Here is a 13,947-nt window from a genome sequence, read left to right on the forward strand (position 1 = left end):
GGGAGAACCAGGATCCATTCCATCTGATTTTCTGCTGGCAGAAGTAGTCATACCAGTAGCACAATGTAAAGAATCCCCCCTGCAGGTTTAAGTGATGCCAGGACCCAGCAGAGTGGAATCAGGGAACAGTGACCAGGTCTCTGTAAGCCCCCCTTTATCCATGGCACCTAACCTTAGCTTAGGTGTTGCAGAGAATTGATCCCCCTGAGACTTTTATTTCTCCACAACAGCAGGGGGTGGGAATTTTGTGACATTGGACAAACACTTTACACATCTCTGAGCCTCAATTTACCTATATATAACTTGAGGCTGTCTCTCCATGGCATTGTTGAAGCCAGGGATCAGATTATCCCAGTAACAGGTTTGATGTCCCAGTATTTTTTCTTTCAGCTCCTATTTTTCACATGCTGCTTTGCTCCCAGCTATTCAGAGATATTCTTGCAATTCTGTTTTTACAAGTTAAATAGCATGCATATCTATGTAATACAGAAATACCTGACAAGGTGGATTTGGTGAATGATAATTGTGAGGATTGGAAGTATGGTGAAAATGGGGTTTAAGAGTAAAATACTGCCAGTTTATTTTCCTCCTAATCCAACCACTGGTTGAAGTAAATTAACAGTCCTTTTTTATTTTTTTTAAATCTTGCACTAACATTTCCAGTACTACCAATTTGCACCTTTCACAGGTATTACATTTATTACATGGAAGAAGAGGGGATATGTAACCTTTTTTCTGTGTACCGCACGCCTGTATTTTTCATCTTCTTTTAAACTAATTTTGGCACATAATGTTCTAATTTGCATTGTAAATTGAATTCATCCACTTTGTGGGAAAATTAGGATGTAAACAGGTGTTCTTAAGAGTGTAGTCTTCCAAACAAACATAGGAGTCTAGGGATTTCTGATTATCATCTAGGCCATAGGATCAGGACAGCAAATGAGGGCTCATTTTTCCCTAGAAAGGTGAGAAAAAATGTTATATGAAAACCCCTTATAACCAAACTCTTACAATACCACCTTTTCCTAACCTCCATTTACTGTGCTCTGACTCAGATCTGTGCTTGCCAGAATGAGGCAGATGTAATGCAAGCAGATACCAGCACCTCTAAAAAAGCCCGAATAGGACAGTTATCTGGAGAGATAAAGTGACTGTGATGCTTGTGCAGGGTACAGTTTAAAGGTAAACATGCCTTTTTATTTAGAGGTTAGAAATTAAAGGCACAGATACCTGGTCTTTTATTGCTCCTTTTCTAAATTAAACTGAATTGTTAAACTAGTGTGCTTCCTTCTGATAATCAAAGTTCTCAGAAAAGAAAGTGTCTATATAGGCATGATAGTTTTATTTCAGTATGAATTCTTTTATCATGCAGAGCTTGAAAATCCACTTTCCTGTTTGCTCTTGGCAAGTAGGAAGCTTTCCCAGTGAGATGAACTGCTTTATAATCCAAGATTCCTTTTATAAAAATTTTTTTGCTGGCCTTGATAGTTGCAAAGATAACCATCCAAACTTGAATGGAGTATAAACCAGTGCAAGAATGTCTTACTGAGCTTGGAGATATACAGCTCCATTGTCTCAGCTGTTCCTTGCAGCTTTGGAAACCTTCAGCAGAGTTAAAATTGAACATACTATTTTTTTTATTAATTTTCACTGCTGTCACTTAGCTCCTAGAGGCAAAAGTAAAGAAACTGACCAGGACCCTGTCTGTTGCATTCTGTTAATCCTTTTCAAAACTATGAGCAACAGCACAAGCAGGTACTGGAGCTACTCACAAGAATGCAGAACCCAAAAAGGGAGTCTGGGGATGGGATGAAGAATAAAAGAAACATATCCATTGTAGCATCTAGAAAGCAGAGGGGAGAGCTGAGGGTACGTCTACACTACGGGATTATTCCGAATTTGCATAAACCGGTTTTGTAAAACAGAATTTATAAAATCGGGTGGAGCGCGGCCATACTAAGCACATTAAATCGGTGGTGTGCGTCCATGGTCCGTGGCTAGCGTCGATTTCTGGAGCGTTGCACTGTGGGTAGCTATTCCCTAGCTATCCCATAGTTCCCGCAGCCTCCCCCGCCCCTTGGAACTTCTGGGTTGAGATCCCAGTGCCTGATGGGGCAAAAATCATTGTCGCAGGTGGTTCTGGGTAAATGTCGTCAGTCACTCCTTCGTCTGGGAAAGCAACGGCAGACAAGCATTTCGCGCCTTTTTCCCCTGGATTGCCCTGGCAGATGCCATAGCATGGCAATCATGGAGCTTGTTTTGCCGTTTGTGACTCTCACCGTATGTGTACTAGATGCCGCTCACAGAGGCGATTCAGCAGCGCTACACAGAAGCATGCTTTTGCTTTTGCATGACAGCAGAGATGGTTACTAGCCATATTGCACCATCCAAACCCTTCCATAAATTGGAACTGAGGATGATCATGGCTACCAGTCCTTTTGTACCATTTGCTGCTAGTGCCCCTGGCCGATCAGCCAGGGGCGCAAAAGCCAAGACTGGTTACTAGCCATATTGCACCTTCCATCGTTTTGTACCATTTGCTGCTGTCATAAGTGCCCCTGGCCGATCATCCAGGGGCGCAAAAGCAAAAATTGGGAATGACTCCCTGAGTCAATCCCTCCTTTTTGGTATCTAAAAATAGAATCAGTGCTGCCTAATATAGGCAAGTGTACTAGAGAACCACCGTATCATAGAACCAGAGAGCACAGCTGCTCTGTGTCAGAGCCTGCAGAAATTATGATCTGTATGCTATTCACAGGGGGTGCTCCTGTAACAACCCCACCTGTTGATTCCGTTCTTCCACCAGCCTTTCTTGGCTACCGTAGAATTGTCCAACCACATGTGTGATGAATTAATAAAGAATGCAGGAATAAGACACACTGACTTGTTAGTGAGAAATGAGTGGAAGGCAGCCTCCAGCTGCTATGATAGTCCAGACAGGACATTAAGCAGTGTGTAGGAGAGAAGCCCAGCATCCCACTGCTAGTCCAGGGGCAACTGAATCTTTTCTTTACACTCAGCCCCCTGTTGCTATGATGAGGATGGTTACCAGCCATATTGCACCATCCATCCACCAGAAAATATTAGGGCCAATAGGCTGATGACGAGGACGGTTACCAGTCCTTTTGTACCATCAGCTGAGGCTGATGATGAGGATGGATTTCCATCATATTGTACCATCAGCCACCCATGGCGGGGGGGGGGGGAGCAAGGATGTTGGTGTTGAGTGCTGCACTATCGCGTCTATCTGCAGCATTCAGTAAAGATAGGGTGACATGTAAAAGAGTCAGAGGATTGTTTTACCTTTCGCTTCTGGGGTGGGTGGGGGTGGGTGAGTAGATTGCCAAGCTATGCCCTGACCCGCAGACACTGTGTTTGACCCTAGAAGCATTTGGAGCTCAGCCAAGAATGCAAATACTTTTCGGAGGCTGCAGGAACTGTGGGATAGCTTCAGTCCTCCAGTCCATGAGCATCCATTTGATTCTTTGGCTTTCCGTTACGCTTGTCACGCTGCAGTGCGCTGAGTCCCTGCTATGGCGTCTGTCTGGAGATTTTTAAAAAAGGATTCTGAATTTCATCTTCTGTAACGGAGCGCTGATAGAACGGATTTGCCTGCCCTTACAGCGATCACATCCGCATGGTCCATGCGGGAGCTCTTTTTATTTTGATTTGGACTGCATCGCCACCCGTGCTGATCGGAGCTCCACGCTGGGCAAACAGGAAATATTCAAAAGTTCGCGGGGCTTTTCCTGTTTACCTGACCACTGCATCCGAGTTCAGATTGCGGTCCAGAGCGGTCACTGGTGCACTGGGGGATAGCTCGGAGGCCAATACGGAGTCACGGGAACAACGTAGATCACCGGGCCCTCTGGTGCAGGGGCCGGCCAACAGCAGTTCAAATAGGCCCAGGCCCTCTGGAGCAGGGCAGGGCAACAGCAGTTCAATAAGCCCTGGCCCTTTGGAGCAGGGTAGGGCAACAATAGTTCAGATAGGCCCTGGCCCTCTGGAGCAGGGCAGGGCAACAGCGGTTCAATAAGCCCTGGCCCTCTGGAGCAGGGCGGGGCAACAGCAGTTCAATAAGCCCTGGCCCTCTGGAGCAGGGCAGAGCAACAGCTCTGGCCTCTGGAGCAGGGCAGGGCAATAGCAGTTCAATAAGCCCTGGCCCTCTGGAGCAGGGCGGGGCAACAGCAGTTCAATAAGCCCTGGCCCTTTGGAGCAGGGCGGGGCAACAGCAGTTCAATAAGCCCTGGCCCTCCGGGGCAGGGCAGGGCAATAGCAGTTCAATAAGCCCTGGCCCTCTGGAGCAGGGCAGAGCGACAGCAGTTCAATAAGCCCTGGCCCTCTGGAGCAGGGCGGGGCAATAGCAGTTCAATAAGCCCTGGCCCTCTGGAGCAGGGCAGAGCGACAGCAGTTCAATAAGCCCTGGCCCTCTGGAGCAGGGCGGGGCAACAGCAGTTCAATAAGCCCTGGCCCTCTGGAGCAGGGCAGAGCAACAGCAGTTCAATAAGCCCTGGCCCTCTGGAGCAGGGTGGGCAATAGCAGTTCAATAAGCCCTGGCCCTCTGGAGCAGGGCAGAGCGACAGCAGTTCAATAAGCCCTGGCCCTCTGGAGCAGGGCGGGGCAATAGCAGTTCAATAAGCCCTGGCCCTCTGGAGCAGGGCAGAGCAACAGCAGTTCAATAAGCCCTGGCCCTCTGGAGCAGGGCCGGCCAACAGCAGTTCAAATAGGCCCTGGCCCTCTGGGGCAGGGCAGGGCAACAGCAGTTCAATAAGCCCTGGCCCTTTGGAGCAGGGTAGGGCAACAATAGTTCAGATAGGCCCTGGCCCTCTGGAGCAGGGCAGGGCAACAGCGGTTCAATAAGCCCTGGCCCTCTGGAGCAGGGCAGGGCAATAGCAGTTCAATAAGCCCAAGCCCTCAGTCAGGGCGGGGCAGCAAAACAGCAGCTCTAGCTCAGACCCTCAGGCAGGGGCTGAGCAGCAACAGCCAAGTGCAAGCTGCTATGCCAGAGCGCTGGGTTGAGGGGGAAGACTGCCACCCGTGAGTGGGGTGGCAGGGGGGACACAGGCCCACCCACTCCACTGTGTCCCAGCCCGGGGCCCTAGCAGCGGCGTGGACCCGCTGCAGTCAGTGGGGATCCTGGCCGCAACACACTGACATGGGCACATCAGTGCCCTCAGCCGGACAAGAGTCGGCTACCCCCGGGCTACACTCCATCTCCCCCTCAAGGCCTACCTCGTCCGTCCCACCCGGTTCAGGCCAGTCGGTCTGCATCGGCTCCGGTGGAGGGCTTGGCGGCAGGTCCGGTAGCTCCTCTGGGAAGTTGGGCCAGGACTGCTCGGGCGGCTCCTCTGGGTAACAGCAGGGCCCCTCCCCCTCGTGTGAGCGCTCGGCAATCCTGGGGCTCCTCCCTCCTCTGGGTAGTGGGCCAGGCAGGGCAGTTACGCGGAGAGAGCTCTCGGCGCCGGCTCTCGCCAGGCACGTCTGCTCCCGGCGGCGGCTGGGTGTTGACTGAGCTTGGGCATCACGCTCCTAAAACCGATTTAAACGCCTAGTGTAGACCAGGCCTGAGTAGCAGACACACACAAACCCATATTGCAGCAGCCAAGGGACTGGGTGAGGGTGGGTTAGACTAGCAGAAATCCAACCATAGGCATATTCTGTTGACAGGAGGCTCTCGAATGAGATGTGAGAAGAGAGAGAGAGAATATTCCTTCTTTTCAAGGAGATAGGGCCTTCAGCTTTGACCCCTGAGGCTGGTATGAAAGAGGGAGACCACAACCTAAGTTCAAAGGTAGCCGCCTAGAGTGAATCCCAGCAGCTGGGTGGAAGGTTCTCTTTTCACCTGGGCATTGCCTATGGACAGTGGAACACCATCTTTTGTATCTATTCTGATTACTAAGTTTGTTCATCTGGATATTAGATATCTCGTAAAATTTCCAAACCCAAGGTGAGTGTTCGTATATATTCCGTGATTGTGGATTTTGTGCAATAGATCCTATGTTTTAAATGTCTAGCCTTTATCATTGTAAAGAAAGTCTTCCAAATGTAAGTGATGGAGTACATCCTTCCTTATTCTGAAACAGGTCGTTCTGAGAGGTCAGCATTTCCTTATTAATCTTAGCAGTGTGATGACTCTGAAACCTAATGAATTGTAAATGTTAGTGTTAACTCTTTCACTGCTGATCATTTTAGTAGACAGTTATTAGTGTTTGTTTATCCATCATTACTAGATGAGAGGCATCTATTTGCTATCAGATTGCTTTCAAGACATCTCCAGTCCTGCTCACAAGGGGGAAAATGCCATCCCTCCCCATCCCCTTGCCAAAAGACTCAACTGCCTCTTATAATTTCCCTGGAACCAAAAGCCCAAACTATCCCCTGCCAAACAGCCACAACCCTTAGCTTCTCCACAAGAACTATAGTTACGTGCAAATGACACACAAATCTAGCATTGCTCATCTTAGCTTTATGACTCCCTTTAAAGTTAATGGGAGTCATGCATCTAAAAACTTGTCCAACTGTTTGAAAATTTATGTTCACGCTGATCATATAACTTTACATGCCTTCCTTAGTAATAAAAATATTCTTTAGGTTTTTCTATATTTGCATTTACTTGTATATGAGACTGGTTTAAAGGAGTAAACATGGGGCTGGGAATCGAATTTCTGAGTTCTGTTCTATGCCCTTCTATCACTAACTAGATTTGAACAAGTCACTTAACATCTCTCTGTATGTTTGCCCTTCTGTAGAATGGAGATACAGTAATCACTTAGCTCGCAGAGATGCTGTGAATTATTAACAAATGTTTGTATAGTGCTTTAAAGCTATAAATAGCAATATAATATTTACCTCCTGTAGAGTATTTTTCATCCATAGATCTCAAAGTGCTTTCCAAAGGAAGGAGGGTTTAGTGTCTCTGTTTTTAATATGGCAAAACTATAGGATAGAGCAGTGGTTCTCAAACTTTTTTTTCGCGGATCACTTGAAAATTGCTGAGGGTCTCGGCAGACCACTTAATGATCTTTCCAAATGTTGTTTGTACTGTTAGCTAACTATTGTAAAGCACTAAAAGTGCTATATAAAAAAGCTTAATTAACGTGTTTTGTTCTACAAATAAAAGCACACAACTCATATTTTAATATCAGTAGTCTTACCATTCTAATGTGACAGATGTGTTCTCTCTCCTCCTCCGCAGTAGCCCCCGAGCTGGGGGTGGGGGTCTCTCCTTCTCTCCCCTACCGCGGCACCCCTGAGCTGGGGCTAAGAAGGGGGGGGTCTCTTCCTCTTTTCCTCCACCATGGCAGCCCCCGAGCAGGGGCTGGGAAGGAAAGCTGTTTCTCCCCAGCAGCCCCAGCCTGGAGCTGGAGAAAGCCGCCTCTTTCTCAGGCTGCCGCAGCCCTGCACATCCTAAATTCACCCCACCCCCTCTTCTCACCCCACTTCCCCCTCCCACCTACCCCCTATTCCCCCAAAGGCCACCGCCTCACCTTACATGTGATTCTTCTCCAGGATCTAGGCACCTAATTAGTAGAGCCATGCCAGCACGGCTCCACTAATTAGGTGGGTGGCCCCTCATTCTCTCATGTGCGGCCACCCAGGTGCAGACCACCTGAAAGGAGCAGTCTGAGGACCATAGTTTGAGATAGAGATTGTGATTTATCCAAGGTGTCAGAGCAGGTCAGGACTCAAGTCTCCCCTAATCCAGTACCCTATCTAATGGACTATATAATTTGCTTAATCTGCATAGCAGGATTTTGAAGTAAACTGCCCAGATTTTTCTTTTTATCAGTGCTTGCTCCATAATCTATGATGGTCACATTGTGCAAAAACTGTTAGTGCATGTAACAAGAAAAACAAACAATAACTTTGTGGTCATTACAGGCACACCCAACCAGTTGGGCAATTTGTGTTTTAAATTAGTCTACATTGATATATTTACCAATCAGTGTTCACAATTGTATAGTAGGATTATGTGGCCAGAAAAACTGCCATTATTCATTCAGAAAAATCCATTGTTATTACAGCCTTGGCTAAACTAAGCTTGACTCCAGGAATTGCCATGGTATGCATTAAGAATTCAATTGTAGTCTACCCCAACCAAACACCACTACTGCATATTATAAATAGGTCATCATGTTTTCAAGTGTGAAGCTTAAACTTCGTAATTTGTAGTGTCTAAAGTATTGTTCCTTTGTTTTCTTTAGCCAAATACAGAAAAACATTCACATTTGACTGTAGTGGGTGCTGAGGAGGGAAATGAAACAAGTCAACATTTGGAAAGCAATCATTTGATGTCAGAGTTCCTCAATGATGTACCCTTCACCCTAGCACCCAATGTGCTAGCAGTACAGGACATCTCTAATGGCCTTCCAGACCAGTTGCTCTCCTACAACATCAATGATAATTTATCAAGATTTTGGTATGATTTTACACTTGAAAATTCAGTGCTTTGTGATTTGTAATATGTCCTTATCTTTCTGTCCCTTTGAATGTGCACCGTGACAACTTGAAGATAATTACACAAATATTTTGTTTTGTAACTTAACTGCTTAAATGTTTTTGTGGTATGCCATTTATATAACACATGCATAAAAACTAAAATAATTAAAATCTCATACTGTTTTATTCCTTAACATATCATCTTACATTACACTTAAGTAACTTATCAGAAATACTGAATTTGTTCCTAAAATAGTCAAGCAGAACTATTAGTTTTGTTTAATCCTGAGTAAGAGATCCATCTGTTAATACATTAATTGGTGACTGTCAATAAGTGGACTGTAAATGCACACATTTCATTATTCTTACCTGTGATGTCATGGACTTCTGCAGCATTTGATATTTTACTCTAATGCCACAAATGCAAAGCCTGTTGTGCATATTTCTTTTTAGACTATCTTTTGCTTTTTCCAGGGATGGAAATGAATGCCGATTGTAAATGAAGTCATGCTATTTTGCATTACAATAGGCAACTGATGCTCCAGTCTCAAATGCTGCGTTTTAAACTTCTGAGGAAAGTTTACAGGTTTAACTTTGTTAGTATGACTGAGTAGATTTTACTATACTCAAAACGAAAAGCTAGTCAGCTTCTCCTTTTTTCCAGTAGACCTTGCTGTTCATCTTACCAGGTCACTTGGGTCTCTCTTTCTCTGTCTTTCTCAAGGGTTTTCTCTCTAACTGCCCTGCATTTGCTGTTTTTTCTCATTGCCACATGTGTTCCTGATTTATGCATAGATCAGTTTTTCCTTTTTAACCTTTGTGCCCCCTAAAGAAAGAAATCTCAGGATATGTACTTTTAATGGTCATACCCTTGGTTTTTTTTTTAATTGTGGCCCAAAGATACAGATGGCAGTGTTTAACTACTACAAAACATTAAATTGTTCCATACCCAACTAAATACCTAAAAATTCATTTCAAGCCTTGAATATGCATATTTTATTATAGCTAAAACCTAACTAAATTGCTGTTGCCCAATGAACTGCTCACTGAAGTCTTTTGTGGGTTGTGTGAAGAATTCTCTGTGCCATATGCAAGATTAAATTTGTTTTGACTATCAGGAAAAAAATATATTTACTGTGCCAACTGTAAGTGGGTATTTTCATAAGAAATGTGTGACATAGGATATTTAAAAACATACATACAGATTTTCACATGTGGGTGCTTTTAAGATGTTTGGGATAATAAATACCACAAATGATAGAGAAGCTATGTTGTAATTACATTTTGGTTTGTTAAATGATCTTATTTTCTCAGATTTTTTTCTGGAAAACCTATGCATTTCATTAGTTTGTTTGCAGTCTGTATCTGTTAAGTTTATAAATATGCTTTGAGCTACTTGTTTTCAGGGAAAATATCTATTGCACTTAAATAACAGCTGTGGTTAAATAATATATTAACATGGTGGGTCTTTTTAAACATATAAGAGAATGCCATTATTATCTAATCCTTACATACATAGTACATTACAGTCAGGATTATCCCTACAACAGGGGAGATACTGAATAAGTTTGGATAACCAAGAGAATTTTCAGTGTCACTAATAAATATCAGGGGTATGACTTTTTATTTTTAAAGAAAATGGAGTTTCACATAAGGGACATTATGAATAATCTAGTTTATACTATATTTTCTGTGTTGTGCCCATAGATTCCAGTGGCACATCTGGCACTGATGACACTGTATTCTAAGGTTACCTTTTGTGATCCAAGAAGTGCTAAGATTTTACAGAGAGGGAAAACAGATTTTTAATAAGTTGGTTAGAATCTATTTCTGTGCTGAATCCCTTGGCTAGTGGGGGACGTTAATTAAATTCTGGTTTTCAGTGCTAAACTCAATTCTCATGTTTCTTTTGCATTTAACCTTCAAACTTCTACCTATTTTGAAAACGGCATATTCCTGTTCATATTGTTTTTCATCCCATAACTGATATTTGTCCTCAACTCAGCCATTCCAAGAGCAGAATTGCAAAACAGAGATGAGTATCCAACAAACCCATAGAACTGGTTCTTTCCATATTAGTAGACTTGTAAATACACTTTTTCCACTTGTTTATAAGATATCTTATTAAATTAAAACATTCCTTACTAGAATCCTGCTCTCAAATGCTCACAGACCAGTAAGGCTCTATATGCATAGGAAAAGAGCAGATGAGCACAGGAGGGGAAAGTACACAACCACGACATGAAATAGAGCTAGTAGGTCAAACATTTCACCTACAGCCATAACAGTATCTCTTTGAGAGGGTAAATTTTACATACAACAAACCTGCTAGCAATATTCCTCATTACCCTCTCTCTAAAAAGCCTAGGGGCTCAAATCACTCTCTTGCTTGACATCATCGACAAAAAATGTATACAGAATCCTAATGGTATCCAGACAGTCAAAGTGAATTTTCCCACTGGGAGATGGAAAATACACCCCAAAAAAAACTATTAGGAAATCATTCGATTTATGTGCATTAGCTCCTGAGTACTTGCCCACTACTAACATGATGACGACATTACATCATTAGAAAATTAAATGCTTTAGAATATAGCTGTTTCCATTCAAACCTTAGTCTGAAGAGAGTGATACCTATTTATGTATGTGCTCAATGACCATACAAGTCAAATGGTTAGTAGATGGATATATATACATTGGAATACATTTGTATTAGTCACTGATTAGTCACCGAGCTCTTTTATACAATGTGGCTTGAATATTTATTTGGCCATAAATGAAGAAATTTAATTTAAAGCAGCATACAAAAATAATAATTTTTAATAATTTCTAAGCAGAGATGGTTAATAACATATTTTAAGTGTCATAAGGTATCATAGGTGCTCTACTACACGTTCAGTATAAAAAATTCTGGAACAATTCAAAATGATATATATGTATTTGAGCTGATTTTTGATAGCTTTGAAGTTTTTCAGTTACAGTACCAATAATCTCTCAAGAGAAATTGAGTTGTCATCTCAAAAGCTAATGTTTATAGACATTTAGCGTCTGATTCTGTTTCACTGGAGAAAATGGAAGCTTTTCCATTGACTTCAGTAGGTGCAGTAACAGGCCTTTATTTTTTAGTAAACAGTTTACCCAGACAGAGTCCCTTTTGTTTTTTTTCAGGGGAGGCTTTAAGTGTCATCTATGGTTAACAAACCTCATTTTGCAAGGGATGTCCTCTATAATGTGTGATGGCTTCCTTATGAATATTTTGTTATAAATCAAACTTAACAAAACATCTTTTATTTCATCTGAAAAAGATGTGACTAAGTCTTTGGAAAGGCCTAATTTTAAAATGTAGGAAAAAAGAGCAAAGTCCACATGTTCAGTGGTAAATCAAAGAATAATTGCATCCAGAACAGCCTGACAGCAGGCTGATCATGAACCAGCCCCTACAAACAGCTCTATAGCGACAAGCAAAACCAGAAATGGAACTAGATAATAGGGTGTGCAAGAAATCTGCCATGGAGACAGCCACAGACACAGTTACTGCTATTTCCTGGAAAGTACAATCTGAAGCTTGACATCTCAGTGCTGCAGTTTCCAAGTTTACCCTTTGTGTGACTACAGGTGTAGGCTTTGGTCCTGGAACAAATATAAAAAAGAGGAGGAAAAGAGTATATTCAGGAGTGTAATTACTAGTGTTTCAAACTGATACACAATTTATATATAGTTTATTTTTTAACTTCATGGATACCAGGCAAATTGATGAAAAAAATGTAAATTCTTAAAATTTGTAAAAAAAAATGTAAATTCTTTATCCAGGAGGACTGCGCTGTTTGCACAAAAGACTAGAATGTATATCAGAGAAACAACTTTTTGTGAAGCAAACGTCTGACAATCATGCTTTGGGTTTTCACTTCTCTCTATACCTAGTATGGGGAAGAATCAGACCTGAAACTATGGGGATATAAGCCCTTCCCTTCATAGGAAGCTACAGATTGTTCCACCCATTCAGCAGCAACAAAGCAATTCCAAATTCCCAGGGTTTTTTGGGGTGGGGATGGGGAATAGTTCCTGCCCGCAACCCCACTCAAGCATTGCCAGATATAGTGATATTACATTAACAAGGAAGCAAAATTAAAAGTATAACTTTAAGTTCTTAAGATACTGACCAAACTATTAAAGAGGAACTTCCCCTTTTATAAACCATTTCAAAGGAAGATGGTTCTAGCATGCTTTAGCAGGGAAGAAGGGAACAGAGATAAGCAAAGGACTACAAAAAAGCAAAGCATGTTCAATGCCTCTCCATTTCTGTATCTATCCTAGGTCCTTAGGCTGAACATTCTGAAGGTACATGTGGCGACTTTGTATAGATTACTAGAATTAGGCAGACGGTCTGATTTATCAATATATAAAAAGATTCCTTGAAGTGGCAGAGTGTCGTCTTCCCTATTTCCCCAATTTTTCCACCATTAATCTTGCATGTTCCTTACCTGGTGATTGGTAATTATCCTCTTCCTTTGAATCACCTCTGAAGAATTTCAGAATTGGGGACCTTGTCAGTGAGCCACAACTCAGCATCTTTCACAGTGACAAGGTCTCCTTCAGGACTGAGAGCTATCCCAGCCTTCATTCCCCAAAAAGATCCATTTGCACAGACCCCACATTACTGTTTTGCCTTTCTTTTGTCTGAATCTAAAACAACGTAAAGAAGAAAGATGTGAACTTTATGGGGAAGCAAATATGCATATCTGAAGGGGAGCAAATTCTCTGTTCAGATTCCCTTTGTACTGTCAGTCATTTATAGGGAAGATGTCTCTAAATTATTAATATTCAAGATTGAGATGTGTATTTCAGAAGCAGACAAGGTCAGAGGCAAATCTGGTCCTCCAGGAATTACGGTTCATTCAACCAGGTCACTGGCTTTTTCTGGGGCAGAGAGATCTCATGAAATCTTTGTCGGTATTTGTAAGGCTGCTCTTCTGCTCACACTTATGTGAGGCTAAAGGCAAGACATTTTTTCTTCTACACTTTCATGTCTGACGGTCTTCCTGAAGAAGCAATGAGATCCAAAACACTACCAAATAGATGATGCCCTCTGTGGATGCAACTTTTGATAGAAGAACTCTGCAATGGGCAGTGCCTTCAGTAGTTTAGTCCCTTATCCAGATTTACTCTTCCAAAAACAACTGGTTTGCTCTGAATTTCCCTCTCCTTTAGAGCCTCACTAATTCTTAAATCCTTCAGTAGGAGTGTCTGAAAATTCTAATGTCTTTTCTCCTAACTGTCATATCTGAGAATCTCCCCAACCTTAGTTATGGGTTCTGGGATATCCTTAGCTGTATTTATTGTTGTTGTTTTTTTTTGTTTGTTTGTTTTTCCATTCACTCACTTTCAGGATATTAAAATGTTGTTTGGTTCTTTACAAATAGTTATGAATTAATTCCATGTTTAACAGTTAAGTGTTGTTACAGCTTTGGGAGCAATGCTGTCTGGAGCTTCTTATGAAAGGACAAGGCT

The 13,947-nt window shown here is 42.6% G+C and overlaps 1 protein-coding gene across 6 annotated transcripts in view; it reads left to right on the forward strand.

Annotated features, from left to right (window-relative positions):
• Window positions 1-13,947, forward strand: part of UMAD1 (UBAP1-MVB12-associated (UMA) domain containing 1) — a 166,096-nt gene that overhangs the window by 133,587 nt on the left and 18,562 nt on the right. For 4 of the 6 annotated variants that reach the window (XM_039523098.1, XM_039523099.1, XM_039523097.1 and 1 more), the window contains exon 4: window positions 8,205-8,419. In XM_039523098.1, the coding sequence (XP_039379032.1) occupies window positions 8,205-8,419 (215 nt within the window). Of the gene's footprint in view, window positions 1-8,204; window positions 8,420-8,913; window positions 10,539-13,947 lie in introns of those variants that run through there. The other 2 variants (XM_039523100.1, XM_039523102.1) reach the window with 2 other exon arrangements.

The sequence above is a fragment of the Mauremys reevesii genome, linkage group 2 (assembly GCF_016161935.1).
Source record: "Mauremys reevesii isolate NIE-2019 linkage group 2, ASM1616193v1, whole genome shotgun sequence".
Classification (NCBI taxonomy): Eukaryota; Metazoa; Chordata; order Testudines; family Geoemydidae; genus Mauremys; species Mauremys reevesii.